The 16300-nt window shown below is 40.1% G+C and overlaps 1 protein-coding gene across 2 annotated transcripts in view; it reads left to right on the top strand.

Moving 5' to 3' along the window:
• CFAP44 (cilia and flagella associated protein 44) overlaps nt 1-16300 on the top strand; it is a 169773-nt gene that overhangs the window by 45907 nt on the left and 107566 nt on the right. For both annotated transcript variants that reach the window (XM_089910540.1, XM_022551158.2), the window contains exons 10-15: nt 7433-7588; nt 8386-8433; nt 9032-9131; nt 9803-9897; nt 12558-12767; nt 13391-13501. In XM_089910540.1, coding sequence (XP_089766666.1) covers nt 7433-7588; nt 8386-8433; nt 9032-9131; nt 9803-9897; nt 12558-12767; nt 13391-13501 — 720 coding nt within the window. The remainder of the gene's footprint in view (nt 1-7432; nt 7589-8385; nt 8434-9031; nt 9132-9802; nt 9898-12557; nt 12768-13390; nt 13502-16300) is intronic.

Here is a 16300-nt window from a genome sequence, read left to right as displayed (position 1 = left end):
GATAGGGATTACACTGAATCTGTAGATTGCTTTGGGTAGTAGAGTCATTTTCACAAGGCTGATTCTTCCCATCCAAGAACATGGTATATCTCTCCATCTATTTGTATCATCTTTAATTTCTTTCATCAGTGTCTTATAATTTTCTGCATACAGGTCTTTTTTCTCCTTAGGTAGGTTTATTCCTAGGTATTTTATTCTTTTTGTTGCAGTGGTAAATGGGAGTGTTTTCTTGATTTCACTTTCAGATTTTTCATCATTAGTGTATAGGAATGCCAGAGACTTCTGTGCATTAAATTGTATCCTGCTACTTTACCAAATTCATTGATTAGCTCTAGTAGTTTTCTGGTAGCATCTTTAGGATTCTCTATGTATAGTATCATGTCATCTGCAAACAGTGACAGCTTTACTTCTTCTTTTCCGATTTGGATTCCTTTTATTTCCTTTTTTTCTCTGATTGCTGTGGCTAAAACTTCCAAAACTATGTTGAATAAGAGTGGTGAGAGTGGGCAACCTTGTCTTGTTGCTGATCTTAGTGGAAATGCTTTCAGTTTTTCACCATTGAGGATGATGTTGGCTGTGGGTTTGTCATATATGGCCTTTATTATGTTGAGGAAAGTTCCCTGTATGCCTACTTTCTTGAGGGTTTTTTATCATAAATGGGTGTTGATTTTTGTCGAAAGCTTTCTCTGCATCTATTGAGATGATCATATGGTTTTTCTCCTTCAATTTGTTAATATGGTTTATCACATTGATTGATTTGCATATATTGAAGAATCCTTGCATTCCTGAAATAAACCCCACTTGATCGTGGTGTATGATCCTTTTAACGTGCTGCTGGATTCTGTTTGCTGGTATTTTGTTGAGGGTTTTTGCATCTATATGATATTGGCCTGCAGTTTTCTTTCTTTGTGACATCCTTGTCTGGTTTTGGTATCAGGGTGATGGTGGCCTCGTAGAATGAGTTTGGGAGTGTTCCTCCCTCTGCTATATTTTGGAAGAGTTTGAGAAGGATAGGTGTTAGCTCTTCTGTAAATGTTTGGTAGAATTCCCCTGTGAAGCCATCTGGTCCTGGGCTTTTGTTTGTTGGAAGATTTTTAGTCACAGTTTCAATTTCAGTGCTTGTGATTGGTCTGTTCATATTTTCTATTTCTTCCTGATTCAGTCTTGGCAGGTTGTGCATTTCTAAGAATTTGTCCATTTCTTCCAGGTTGTCCATTTTATTGGCATAGAGCTGCTTGTAGTAATCTCTCATGATCTTTTGTATTTCTGCAGTGTCAGGTGTTACTTTTCCTTTTTCATTTCTAATTCTATTGATTTGAGTCTTCTCCCTTTTTTTCTTGTTGAGTCTGGCTAATGGTTTATCTATTTTGTTTATCTTCTCAAAGAACCAGCTTTTAGGTTTATTGATCTTTGCTATTGTTTCTTTCATTTCTTTTTCATTTATTTCTGATCTGATTTTTATGATTTCTTTCCTTCTGCTAACTTTGGGGTTTTTTTGTTTTTCTTTCTCTAATTGCTTGAGGTGCAAGGTTAGGTTGTTTATTCGAGACATTTCCTGTTTCTTAAGGTGGTCTTCTATTGCTATAAACTTCCCTCTTAGAACTGCTTTTGCTGCATCTCATAGGTTTTGGGTCGTCGTTTCTCCATTGTCGTTTGTTTCTAGGTATTTTTTGATTTCCTCTTTGATTTCTTCAGTGATCACTTCGTTATTAAGTAGTGTATTGTTTAGCCTCCATGTGTTTGTATCTTTTACAGATCTTTTCCTGTAATTGATATCTAGTCTCATGGCGTTGTGGTCGGAAAAGATACTTGATACAGTTTCAATTTTCTTAAATTTACCAAGGCTTGATTTGTGACCCAAGATATGATCTATCCTGGAGAATGTTCCATGAGCACTTGAGAAAAATGTGTATTCTGTTGTTTTTGGATGGAGTGTCCTATAAATATCAATTAAGTCCATCTTGTTTAATGTATCATTTAAAGCTTGTGTTTCCTATTTATTTTCATTTTGGATGATCTGTCCATTGGTGAAAGTGGGGTGTTAAAGTCCCCTACTATGATTGTGTTACTGTCGATTTCCTCTCTTATGGCTGTTAGTATTTGTTAGTATTTGTTAGTATTTGCTCCTATGTTGGGTGCATAAATATTTACAATTGTTATATCTTCTTCTTGGATCGATCCCTTGATCATTATGTAGTGTCCTTCTTTGTCTCTTCTAATAGTCCTTATTTTAAAGTGTATCTTGTCTGATATGAGAATTGCTACCCCAGCTTTCTTTTTTTTTCCATTTGCATGGAATATCTTTTTCCATCCCCTTACTTTCAGTCTGTATGTGTCTCTAGGTCTGAAGTGGGTCTCTTGTAGACAGCATATATATGGGTCTTGTTTTTCTATCCATTCAGCCAATCTATGTCTCCTGGTGGGAGCATTTAGTCCATTTACATTTAAGGTAATTATCGATATGTATGTTCCTATTCCCATTTTCTAAATTGTTTTGGGTTCGTTATTGTAGGTCTTTTCCTTCTCCTGTGTTTCTTGCCTAGAGAAGTTCCTTTAGCATTTGTTGTAAAGCTGGTTTGGTGGTGCTGAACTCTCTCAGCTTTTGCTTGTCTGTAAAGGTTTTGATTTCTCCATCAAGCCTGAATGAGATCCTTGCTGGGCAGAGTAATCTTGGTTGCAGGTTCTTCTCCTTCATCACTTTAAATATGTCCTGCCACTCCCTTCTGGCTTGCAGAGTTTCTGCTGAAAGATCAGCTGTTAACCTTATGGGGATTCCCTTGTGTGTTATTTGTTGTTTTTCCCTTGCTGCTTTTAATATGCTTTCTTTGTATTTAATTTTTGACAGTTTGATTAATATGTGTATTGGCGTATTTCTTCTTGGATTTATTCTGTATGGGACTCTCTGTGCTTCCTGGACTTGATTAACTATTTCCTTTCCCATATTAGGGAAGTTTTCAACTATAATCTCTTCAAATATTTTCTCAGTCCCTTTCTTTTTCTCTTCTTCTTCTGGAACCCTTAATTCAAATGTTGGTGTGTTTAATGTTGTCCCAGAGGTCTCTGAGACTGTCCTCAGTTCTTTTCATTCTTTTTTCTTTATTCTGCTCTGCAGTAGTTATTTCCACTATTTTATCTTCCAGGTCACTTATCCGTTCTTCTGCCTCAGTTATTCTGCTATTGATACCATCTGGATAATTTTTCATTTCATTTATTGTGTTGTTCATCGTTGTTTGTTTCATCTTTAGTTCTTCTAGGTCCTTATTAAATGTTTCTTGCATTTTGTCTATTCTATTTCCAAGATTTTGGATCATCTTTACTATCATTATTCTGAATTCTTTTTCAGGTAGACTGCCTATTTCCTCTTCATTTGTTAGGCCTGGTGGGTTTTTATCTTGCTCCTTCATCTGCAGTGTGTTTTTCTGTCTTCTCATTTTGCTTATCTTACTGTGTTTGGGGTCTCCTTTTTGCAGGCTGCAGGTTCGTAGCTCCCATTGTTTTTGGTGTCTGTCCCCAGTGGCTAAGGTTGGTTCAGTGGGTTGTGTAGGCTTCCTGGTGGAGGGAACTAGTGCCTGTGTTCTGGTGGATGAGGCTGGATCTTGTCTCTCTGGTGGGCAGGTCCACGTCTGGTGGTGTGTTTTGGGGTGTCTGTTGACTTATTATGATTTTAGGCAGCCTCTCTGCTAATGGGTGGGGTTGTGTTCCTGTTTTGCTGGCATAGGGTGTCCAGCACTGTAGCTTGCTGGTCGATGAGTGAAGCTGGGTGCTGGCGTTGAGATGGAAATCTCTGGGAGATTTTCGCTATTTGATATCATGTGGAGCTGGGAGGTCTCTTGTTGACCAGTGTCCTGAAGTTGGCTGTCCCACCTCAGAGGCACAGCACTGACTCCTGGCTGCGGCACCAAGAGCCTTTCATCCACACGGCTCAAAATAAAAGGGAGAAAAAGTAGAGAGAAAGAATTAGTAGAAGTAGGAAGAAAGAAAGAAAGAAAGAAAGGAAGAAAGAAAAGAAGGAAGGAAGAAGGGAAAGAAGGAAAGAAGGAAAGTAAGGAGGGAGGGAGGGATGGTGGGAGGAAGGAAGGAGGGAAGGAAGGAAAAGAGAAAGAAAGAAAGAAGGTAAAGTAAAATAAAAAAAAGTAAAATGTAATAAAGTTATTAAATTAAAAAATAATTATTAAGAAAAAAAATTAAAAAACGGACGGATAGAACCTTAGGACAAATGGTGGAAGCAAAGCTATACAGACAAAATCTCACACAGAAGCATACAGATACACACTCACAAAAAGAGGAAAAGGGGAAAAAATCATAAATCTTGCTCTCAAAGTCCACCTCCTCAATTTCAGATGATTCGTTGTCTATTCATGTATTCCACAGATGCAGGTACATCAAGTTGATTGTGGAGCTTTAATCCGCTGCTTCTGAGGCTGCTGGGAGAGATTTCCCTTTCTCTTCTTTGTTCTCACAGCTCCCAGGGGCTCAGCTTTGGATTTGGCCCCGCCTCTGTGCGTAGGTCGCAGGAGGGCGTCTGTGTTTTGCTCAGACAGGACGGGGTTAAAGGAGCCGCTGATTCGGGGACTCAGGCTCACTCAGGCTGGGGGGAGGGAGGGGTACGGAGTGTGGGGCGAGCCTGCGGCGGCAGAGGCCGGCGTGACGTTGCACCAGCCTGAGGCCCGCCGTGCGTTCTCCCGGGGAAGTTGTTCCTGGATCCCGGGAACCTGGCAGTGGCGGGCTGCACAGGCTCCCCGGAAGGGGGGTGTGGATAGTGACCTGTGCTCGCACACAGGCTTCTTGGTGGCGGCAGCAGCAGCCTTAGCGTCTCCCGCCCGTCTCTGGGGTCCGCGCTTTTAGCCGCGGCTCGCGCCCGTCTCTGGAGCTCCTTTACGCAGCGCTCTTAATCCCCTCTCCTCGCGCACCAGGAAACAAAGAGGGAAGAAAAAGCCTCTTACTTCTTCGGCAGCTCCGGACTTTACCGGACTCCCTCCCGGCTAGCCGTGGCGCACTAACCCCTTCAGGCTGTGTTCACGCCGCCAACCCCAGTCCTCTCCCTGCGCTCCGACCAAAGCCGGAGCCTCAGCTCGCAGCTCCGCCTGCCCCGGCGGGTGAGCAGACAAGCCTCTCGGGCTGGTGAGTGCCGGTCGGTGCCGATCCTCTGTGCAGGAATCTCCCCGCTTTGCCCTCCGCACCCCTGTTGCTGTGCTCTCCTCCGCGGCTCTGAAGCTCCCCCCCTCTGCCTCCCGCAGTCTCCGCCCGCGAAGGGGCTTCCTAGTGTGTGGATACCTTTCCTCCTTCACAGCTCCCTGCCACTGGTGCAGGTCCCGTCCCTATTCTTTTGTCTCTGTTTATTCTTTTTTCTTTTGCCCTACCCAGGTACGTGGGGGGGTTTCTTGCCTTTTGGGAGGTCTGAGGTCTTCTGCCAGCATTCAGTAGGTGTTCTGTAGGAGCTGCTCTACGTGTAGATGTATTTCTGGTGTATCTGTGGGGAGGAAGGTGATCTCCGTGTCTTATTCTTACGCCATCTTCCCCTCGTCCCATGTTAGCACAGTATTAAGAGTGGACTCAGATGTCCTTCCAAAATGCCTGGTATGAATGGGTCATTTTCTAGGGACAACGAGGCCAAACATTTGTTAGATGTTTTTTTACTGAGTTTACCGATTAGAAATACAAAGGTGAGCTGATAGAGTTTGCCTATGGATGCTCCCTTCCTGGTGCTCTGTGCACTAGTGAACTCGCTTGTCCTCACCTGTGGACACTGTCCTGCCCATAGTGTGGGCTAAGCTGGGACATTGCTTCTGCATCTCCATCCTTCTGGCTGTTGTCACACCTCTTCTCCCACCTACCCATGTGTAGGTACCCTGCTGTTGCTGGCAAAACTGCAGTCTTCTGATTTGCCTTGTGGTCCCCACAGTATGTATTTCTACTGGGGCCTTTCATAAGAAAATATTCATAAAAGGGAGTATTCTCCGGACATTCTTTAGGAAGTAGTATTATCAGAAATGAGACTGTATTATTATTTTTTTTACTAGTATGGTTACTCTGATACTTACTGAGTTTATGTATGGCTCACACAATATATTAGAGACATGTCTTCCACAGTTTGTCCTCTTACCATTGGCTTTTTGAGTCATGTTAAATTTAATTTTGTTCTATTTTACTCATTGCTCTGAGAATCTTTTGTCCTTTATTATGTCATACAACATATTCAGTATCCTTCCAAGGCATATGTCACCCCCAAATATGTCAAAATACCAAGTGGAGGAAAACCTCAAGAGAAGAGAAGTTAAATACTTCACAGAAGATCCCTTCATGGACATCACTAATTTGCTTCCCCTTTCAAAGTCTGCCCTTATCTCTTCAGTCCTCTATGTTGTAAATCTCTACTTCTCACCCTCTAGGAAAAACCTACTCCAACTCCCAGGAGTTAGTCTGACCCTAGGATCTGGGACTCTCCTCCACAATGCTACTTTGTGGGACACCACCAATCCTCCCAAAGTCTGAGTTGTTGAGTCTAGGATGACGTAGCAGGATGTGGCTACAGAACCATCCAGGCTGGCCTTCGGTGCTTCACAGAGGAAGTCCTTCTGAGTCTCTTCACCACATAAAGTGAAACTGTGCTCCCTCATCCTTCCCTAGTACTATTCTGGTCTCCTATCGCAAGAACGACAATCCTTATCGGAATAGGACAGTCTAAATCTATGATAAGGAAGAGAAACATTATCTCATGAAGACATTCCCTACATCCATTTTTCTCTGCTTATAATGAAGATAGTGCTTGAATCATTAAGCAAGAAAGTCTGTGTCCCCTCTCCAGGAGCCCACGAATCTAATGTAAGACGAGGCTCGTCATAATGTCTCAGTGTATGGCTGAACCATTTATTCCTTGCGGCCGCTATATATGCAGTAAGGCCTGACAGAAACCTTGAAATGAAGTTTACTTTGGGCAAATTAGAATTCTTATTCAGGTCTGTACTTTCTCACTAATCTCCATAAATACAAAGGAAATTATAATAATTCATTATTCCCATTTCAGAGCAAAATCCCAGGGTTAGATTTTGTCTGGTGTTTTAATTTATACCTACTCATTATTTTCCTGAAACAAGAAGAAATGACTTTTGAAAAAAAAATGGGGCCTAGGGGCTTCCCTGGTGGCGCAGTGGTTGCGAGTCCGCCTGCCGATGCAGGGGATGCGGGTTCGTGCCCCAGTCCGGGAAGATGCCACATGCCGTGGAGTGGCTGGGCCCGTGAGCCATGGCCACTGAGCCTGCGCGTCCAGAGCCTGTGCTCCGCAACGGGAGAGGCCACAACAGTGAGAGGCCTGCATACCGCACAAAAAAAAAAACAAAACCAAACAAACAAACAAAAAATGGGGCCTTTTCTGGCTTATAAAATATATATTCAGAAACTGCTGATTGATTAAAGTATTTTCTTATTTTTTAAGATATGGGATTTTGAGACAATAGACACTGCTGATACTATAGACGAGACTGGATTGTTAGAGATAGAGCCCATTAATGAACTTCAAGTAGACAAGAATGTCAGACTCTTCTCTATGATAAAAATGAATGAAATCGGAAATAACTTTTGGTTGTCTCAGGTAAGATGCACTCTTCTCTCTTTGCTCTTTAAAGTTATCTGGACATTGGGACTTCCCTGGTGGTCCAGTGGTTAAGACTTTGACTTCTAATGCAGGGGGTGCAGGTTTGATCCCTGGTCGGGGAGATAAGATCCCACATACCTCATGGCCAAAAAACCAAAACATAAAACAGAAGCAATACTGTAACAAATTCAATAAAGACTTAAAAAAAATACATTTAAAAAAGTTACCTGGGGCTTCCCTGGTGGCGCAGTGGTTGAGAGTCCGCCTGCCGATGCAGGGGACACGGGTTCGTGCCCCGGTCTGGGAGGGTCCCACGTGCCGCGGAGCGGCTGGGCCTGCGCGTCCGGAGCCTGTGCTCCGCAATGGGAGAGGCCGCAACAGCGAGAGGCCTGCGTACGGCCAAAAAAAAAAAAAGTTATCTGGACATAAAATTAAAATAGTAGTATAATTTATGGTCACTGTAAATCCATTGTACTATTAAGACTACTGTTGATACTACAATGAAGAGTTCCCTGAATTTTGATATTTAATTGACTTGTATTTTATACACAGAAAACAAATTAGCATTTTTATTATGTTAAATTGACTGTAAGTTTTATGAGATTGCTTCATTTATTGTGTCGTTGTGTTCTAAGGTGCATGAAAGTTGCTATTGTTTAATTTCAGTCACACTTTACAATATATGTAAGTTTTTGGTATGTTTTGTCCTTTAACTAAATCATAAAAAAAATTCCTTTAATTTGATAAAAGTCCAAAACGATGAAGAAAATATTATTAGGTATTTAATTTTTTAGGATTCCAATGGAGCCATATGGAAGCTTGACCTTAGCTTTTCAAATATTGTAAGTTGCCTATTTTTCTTTTTTTCTAATTCTCATAGTAAAGACCTTTGTTGTTATTCTTTAAAAGATACTCTTTTTCCATATTTGATCATTGTTGTCATCAAAAACTTGCTCAGCATATCCAAAGAATTCTTACTGTCTCTGTCTCTTTCTCTCGTTATGACTTTACATAAAAGAGGATCTATCTCATAACAGAATTTACAAGAAAAGTGGCAAAGCTTTACAGTTTTCATAAACATATGGCATTTTATTGTATATTATCTCATATAATCCTCACAACTACTCTGTTTTGTAGGCAGGCAGTTGCCATCCTCTCATTTTACTGATGAAGAAATGGAAACCGGCATTTGAAGTGACTTGTGCCAAATCACACAGCCATCAAGCGCATCATCTGTCTCCCCTAATTCCAAACTTCAGCGCCCTTTCTATCTTACTATGCCTTTTCTTATTTCTGTTCAGATAAAGTCACACATGATACAGGGTTCTAATTGCATTTCTTTAAACTTGGCCTTAGTTCTGTGTTAACCTATCTTTGAGCTCTAATAGGATCTTTTTACCTATCTTTGAGCTCTAATAGGATCTTTTTTTTTGTTATCAGACCCAAGATCCAGAATGCCTCTTCTCCTTCCATTCTGGAGCCATTGAAGCCTTGGCCGTCTCTCCTCTCACTTATCTCATGGCCACTACTGGCTTGGACTGTAAGTAGGAACTCATATCTGGACCTTTGTGTTTTGTTTTCAATTCATTTTTTAATGTGTTTGATTAAAGTATTTGAGAATTTTTCCAAAAGGGAAGCTTTTTGATGCAAGTGAGGTGAGTTTCAGGAGAGGGGAAAGGGCCCAAAATACGGCAACCATGGTTATTGCAAGAGATTAAAATAAAGACACATCAGTAAGTTACTCGTGAAAATACCATTCATCTTGGTGTTATCCGCATTCATGCTTTTCCCTTTCTTTCCATCTCCTTTCTTCCTTCTTGACTTACAGTGAATCTATGTGGACTGTGCAAGGTGAAATTGATCCACCAGTCAATCATCAGTTGTTTCTTTACTACAGTCGTCCCTTGGTATCTGTGTAGGGATTTGTTCCAGGACTCCAGATACCAAAATCCACAGATGCTCAAGTCCCTTATATAAAATGGCATAGTATATATATATATATAATGGCATATAAACATTATTCATGTTTATAAATTACCTGATTGAGGATATACATGTAAAGTTTTAACTAAAGAAAGGCCATTAGATTATCAGTTGATTTAATTTTTATGATGTTTCTTGTTTAGTGCTTAAATGTGAAGTGAGCTAAAGTTATTAAAGATATTTATATATATATATATACATGTTTCTTTTAAAACTGTCTTTCTGTAGGCTCTGTTAGACTCTATGATTTTGCTAGCAAAACTCCTTTGGTTCAGATGAAATTCAAACAAGGAGGTACTGCCCTTGCTTGGGTACCACGACGGGTAAGCTTATTGTTATGATGAATTTCTACTAGAATCTATTTGTAAATATGGTATATTAGTGCTGTTTCTTAGAAACACAGATATTTTCTGACTCTGGATTTTAGAGAAGAACAAAAATTTTAGTTCACTCAGAATGTGATAGAAATCATATCATGACTTTGCTATCGTGGTTTTGGTTCAGTTTTAATGAAAATCTGTTGTTATGCCACCTAAAGATTAGAAATATTTCCATGTTAAAAAGTAATTACCTGATGGGCTTCCCTGGTGGCGCAGTGGTTGGGAGTCCACCTGCCGATGCAGGGGACACGGGTTCGTGTCCCGGTCCGGGAAGATCCCACATGGCCGCGGAGTGGCTAGGTCCATGAGCCATGGCCGCTGAGCTTGTGCGTCCGGAGCCTGTGCTCCACAACGGGAGAGGCCAGAACAGTGAGAGGCCCACGTATCGCAAAAAAAAAAAAAAAAAAAAAAAAGTAATTACCTGACAGAACTTTGTGTATCTGTCCTTTGCCTCACTCTGATTCATTCATTCTATACATTTCCAGCATGTTTGCAACGTGCCAGTCCTGATTCTGGGAATATAGCAATGAACAAAAAGAAAAAAAATATTTGCCCTCATGAATCTCCCACTAGAGTGGGAGACAGGAGGCAGAGACAGACAAAAAACAAAATAAGTAAATTTATGTGATATGTTAGATAATGATAAGAGCTATGGAAAAAATTAGAGATCATTGTTCTAGTTGTCTATTGCTGTGTAATAAACTACCCCAAATGTAGTGGCATAAAACGGCAATCATCTTATTTTGCTCAGTCTCTGGTTTGGGAATTCGGACAGGTGACAACAAGGATGGATTATCTCTGCTTCACAGTATCTGGGGCCTCAGTAGGGGAGATTTGAATGGTTGGGGCCTAGAGTCATCTGAAGGCTTCTTTGTTACAGGTCTGGCACCTGGGTTGAAGGTTAAGCTAAGCTGGGATGTCAACAGCAGTGCTTACCTGAAGCCCATGCCACATGGAGAGGTCATTATCACAGTATGGTGGCCTCAGGGCAGTCACACACTTCTTTATGGCAGCTCAGGGCTCCAAGATCTAGTGTTCCAGCAAATAAGGCAGAAGCTGCTGTCCTTTTATGACCTGGCCTCGGAAGTCACATAACGTCACTTGTACCATACTCAGTTGGGTGAAGCAGTCACAGGCCCCCCCACCCACCCAGATTCAAGGAGGGAGGGACTTAAACCCCACCTCTCCATGAGAGGCATAGCAAAAAATTTGCAGCCAAGTTTTAAAAATGTCATGGGAATATTTGGGGAATATTTTATCCTTATTGTTTTGGGTTGAAGTCAAAGAGAAAATGTTCCAGGCCCAAAGTAGATGTGGAGGTGGCTGGAATGGAGGGGAATTTCATGATGGGATCAAGACCAGAAGGAGAACTCAGGCCAGGGAATAGAAGCAGAACAATGATGAGGCTGGATTAAGTAGAAATGACAGAGTATTTAGATTACCAAACATGGATCACTCTTTATCCTAATCTATTTACACTCTTACCTAAATTCTTTAAAATACAGCCTATGTAATTGAATCATTTTTTCAGATGCTTGGGCAGTGTCCATAGACTGTTTCCTTTTTTAGCCTTATATCCAAGTAATGATCTTATGGACATTATGCTTGAATTGCCCCTTCTCCATACCCTCTTGCCTTTCTGGAAAACTGCACATCATTGTTTACAGTTTAGCCCAGGTCAGATATCATCTCCTCTGCATAGCCCTCCAGGACCCCACCTTCAAGTAGAGCTGTGTACTTCTTCCTTTGCGGTTTTTGTTTAAGGACTGTGTATATACCTCTTTTATAGCACTTATCACAGTGTACTAAGATGACTTGCTTTATTGACTGTCTTTCCCACCAGACTGTTTGTTCTTCATGGCGACGCCATATCTTACTCTTCTTTGTACTTCCAGTGCCTCTACAGTTACTGGTACATTTAGACACTTAGTAAATGTTTGCATAAACATTCAGTTGGAATTGAATGGAATATAGTTTTCTTATTCCCAAGGTTTTCATAATTGCCTGGCTTCAGGGATGATCAGTCTGCTCTAAAGAATACCAAGGCTCTTGCCCTTCTCCTGAATGCCTTTTGAGATAGCAGATTTAGTACATTAAGACATTGCTAGATTTATATCTCTGGCCCAGACTTCTCCTCTAAGCTGCAGACTAGGTCAGCTTTCTTTGCTATGTGCTCTCAGAATGTTTATTTCCTTTTACTTATTTCAGTTCATAATTCCATATTCATTTGTGTGGTTGATTAATGTCAGTCCTCCCACTCGACCATACATTTGTGAAAACAGAGGTTGAGACTGTTTATGCTCACACTTGGGCTGCTGGTGATGGGTGCCTGGCACATAGTAGATGGACGCTCCACCAACTTTTGCTCATTGAATGCTTGGATTGTCATTGTTTACCTGTCTCATGGTCTGCAGTGATAAGGAACTGTCATAGAAGAGATGGAGGTTACCAGAAAGTAGTATAAGGAATTATTGATTAGCATTTATTTTAGTTAATTATTTAGTTAAATAATTTAAGTCTAAATAAAACACAGAAATCTGTTATGTAGTACAGCTTTCTTAATCAACAAATTTCAGAAACCTTGCATTTCTTTTTTGTCCAAGGTAAGCAACGGTGGAGCACAGATTACTGCAGGATTTGAAGATGGCGTTGTTCGAATTCTTGAACTTTATGATCCAGAAGGGCTCACAAGTTTTGTGGGACGGAAGAGAGTTTCAGATGCAGATATTCGTTTGAAACAGGTTTTCAAACCTCATACTTCTCCTGTCACTGCTTTAGCTTATGATCGTGATGGAGAAGTTCTAGCCACAGGGGTAAGTAGTAGATTTCCTTGTGTTTCCTATTGAATTTTCCTGGTTCGCCCTGCCTTATTAGTCTTCCTACTTAATGATGCCTTATTTGCTTATATTCCTTTCTGAGAATATATCCCTATTTTGTTTTCTTTGTATTCAGATTCTTTCAGTATAGTCTGTGCATGACATTTAAAAATATTCTTACAAATTGAGTTGTAATGCTTATTTTAAATGAATAGAAATGTTCAACTGGGAATCATGCAACATGTTTTACGTATAATCAATGTTTTATAACCTAGGTATGTTCTTATATAGAATTGGCCTAAATGAAGAGAATAAACATGTAAATGCTTTATGCATAAATAGGTGAGCATATGCATTGTGGAATTTTTTGTGAATCTTATATACAGGTATGGTGAGCATCTTTTCAGAAACACATACAAGAAAACATGGTTTGTCAAGTGTTCTCATGGGGATAATGAAGCAAATATTTGAAACAGGAATGTTCCCAGAATAACCTGGGGAAATATGATCATTGTAGGTATACGTATACAGTGGGTGTAATATAGCTGTTAAATGCTTCTTTGTACTGTATGCAATATGTTTCATAATAATATATATTTCGGTATCTCTCTTTTTCTTAGAGTAAAGATCAAACTGTCTTCTTCTTTGAAGTGGAAAGGGGTTATAAGCCAATCGGTTATATTACTACTCCTGGACCTGTTTGCCAGTTAACCTGGTCTACAGCCTCTCATGTAAGTAGTTATTTGTCTTCATGTTTAAATCTCAGTTACTACGTAGTGAAGTGATCTGGTAGATAGACAATAGTGGGTGGGATTATTAGCTCCACTCCTGGGTCCCGCTGTGAGGGGCCAGGGAAGCTGCTCAGCTTTACTAGTGGAGCATTACTCAGGAGCTTCAAGCCCTTCCCATTACCTCCTCCTTCTTCCATAATCTAATTATTGTATCAGACTTTGCTTCAACAATGGAGACTTCAGCCCAGAACACAACATGTCAGAATGTGTTGAGTGTACTTGTCCTGTTTAATCTCTTTACTTCTCTTCTGCTCCCGTTCCAGCTCCATTTTCTCTTCTAATCTTCCATTGCCTCTTTTCTAATAACAATTGGGGATTCAGTATTGATTACTAATCTTATTTAATGCCCCTAATTTCCCTAATTTTGAGCATAGGATAATTCAGTCACCTGAATATTGATTGAATGTATAAACCGGGTACTGTACTAGGGTTCCAACATAATAATAATGCTGATGAACTGCATAGAGGTACTGTCAGGATTTTGGGGGGGGGTAACATCTGTAATCTATTTTAAGCTCTTCTAAAGAAAATGGCTATAAAAATATAGTAGTACCTAGTAAAAATATTTTTTTAATTAACAAATACTCATTGTTTTCATCTTTGCTAGGCCCTGGCAATGGATTCAATAAGCAGTACATAACAGTATCTTCTGAAGGAGAAAAAAAATACACATGTTTAAGAAGTTATATTGATCTGTGATAGAATTATTTAAGATTTCACAAGGGAATGGGTGACTAAATTATCAGTGATATCAGTGGTATAGACAATACGTGCTGTGAATATAGAGCATGTATATCAAGAAAGGGAGAAGTTAACACGTGATGTGAGCTAGTTGAGAGGGGGAGAGTGCAAGTTGTGTAGGTGAAGCAAAGAGAGCTGCAAAGGATGCTCTGTGTTAAAGCATGAGCTACTGTATTACAACATATAATATTTTGTGCATCCTTCAATCATTTCCCTATATAACAAAGTTTTAAAAAACCCAGCATTTTTCAGGGGTTGGGAATGATGGGCGGGAAGGGGGTGGGTGTGACTACAAAGGGGCAGCTTGAGGGAGATCTTTGTAGTGATGGGATAGTTTATGTTTTGATCGTGGATGGTTGCATGAATCTGCACATGTGATAAAATGACATAGAACTATACACGCATTCTATATTAATGTTGATTTCCTAGTTTTGATATTGTTGCAGAAGTAACCAGTGGGAGAAACTGGGCAAAAGGTATAAACCTCTTTGTACTATCTTTGCAGCTTCATATGAATTAATAGTTACTTCAAAATAAGAAGCTAAAACAAAAATTAAGGCAGAAAAGGCACCCCCCCCAAAACAAAAAAACAATTCAAAAGTCATTTCAGGCAGTGGTGCCAATTAGCACTTATATTTCTAGTATTATTTGGGAATTACTAATGTAAATTACTCTCATCTCACAATATCTACATGCACCAAATCATCACGTTATGCACCTTAAACTTACACAAGGTTATGTCAGTTATATTACAATGAAGCTGAGGGAAAAAAGTAAATTAACATGTATAACTGATACTGCACACTTCAGTTGACAAATGGCAATAGCGGTTAGCCCCTACCAGCTCACTGGTCAGACCTCCTACCTTCCTGAATGCATTAAGCTTCTGCTCATTATTTTGATTTCCAATAAAGCTGCATCACACACAGAACCATTCCATCTGCAGTGGTCACTACCATGATCACTTAGGCAGCAGTGTGGAGAAGTTACAAGGGAGCCAAATGAGAGGCAGGTAGATCTATTGGACAGCTGTGTTCCAGAGAAGATGTGACCAAAGTGTGAAAGACTGTGTGGATAAGAGATAGGTAGAATTGACTGAACTTGGTGATCTTCTGAATTTCTGGGGGGTGATTTTGATGTGTCTAAATGAAATTCATTAGAGTTTTTCTAAGACATGTTTTTTTTCCTCCTGCATTTTTCTGAGAACACCATTCTCCCTCTTATCTAAACCAGAAAATCTTTAGAGCCATCTCTTCCCTACCTCTAACCACCCTGCTTTGGTGGTTCACCAAGCCCCCCCATTGGTTATGCACCCTAAACATCTGTTAAATCTGTCTCTTCCTCTATGTTGTCTTGTTCCTCTTTGTTTCATGCATTAAGCTTTGAACTTGATCTTCTCTGCCTAAAATGACCTCCTTCTTGTCATCCTAGCACACATCAACTCACTATATTTTAACACACACACAGTTTACTAATATTTTATTAAGGATTTTTGCATCTACATTCATAACAGAGTGATAATTTCCCCCTTTTGTAATGTCCTTGCCAGGTTTGGAATCAAGGTATTTCTGTCCTCTTTTTTTTTTTTTTTTTTTTAAAAAAAAGGTCTTTTCTATTCTCTGGACCTGATTTGTTGTTTGTAGGAGGATTTTTAATAATGGATTGAATTTCTTCAGTAGATGTCTTCTTTTAGCAGTTTATAGTTCTATAACTTCCAACCCACAATTTTATACCCAGTGGTAGTATCTTTCAAAAATGAAAGTAAGTAAACAATAATGTGAATTTTTGGATGAAATGAGCAACTCCTGTTCTCATGCAGCTTAGGGTTGTGCAAATGTTTTAAAGGCAAAGGCCCAGCAGAATGTCAGGCTCCCTTTTCTGCATTTCCCTTTTCTCTGGTATCATGTGCCAGCAGGCCCTAACTTTCTTGTCACTTTGAACTTCAGCTTGTGTCTATTCGTCTCTGAGAGAATGCCTAAAGCTCTAGAACACTGCATT

This window comes from Delphinapterus leucas, chromosome 4 (genome assembly GCF_059928025.1).
Source record: "Delphinapterus leucas isolate spDelLeu-1000000601 "Yukka" chromosome 4, BTC_Dleu_Yukka2, whole genome shotgun sequence".
Lineage (NCBI taxonomy): Eukaryota > Metazoa > Chordata > Mammalia > Artiodactyla > Monodontidae > Delphinapterus > Delphinapterus leucas.
This window is presented reverse-complemented; position numbering and strand designations above follow the sequence as displayed.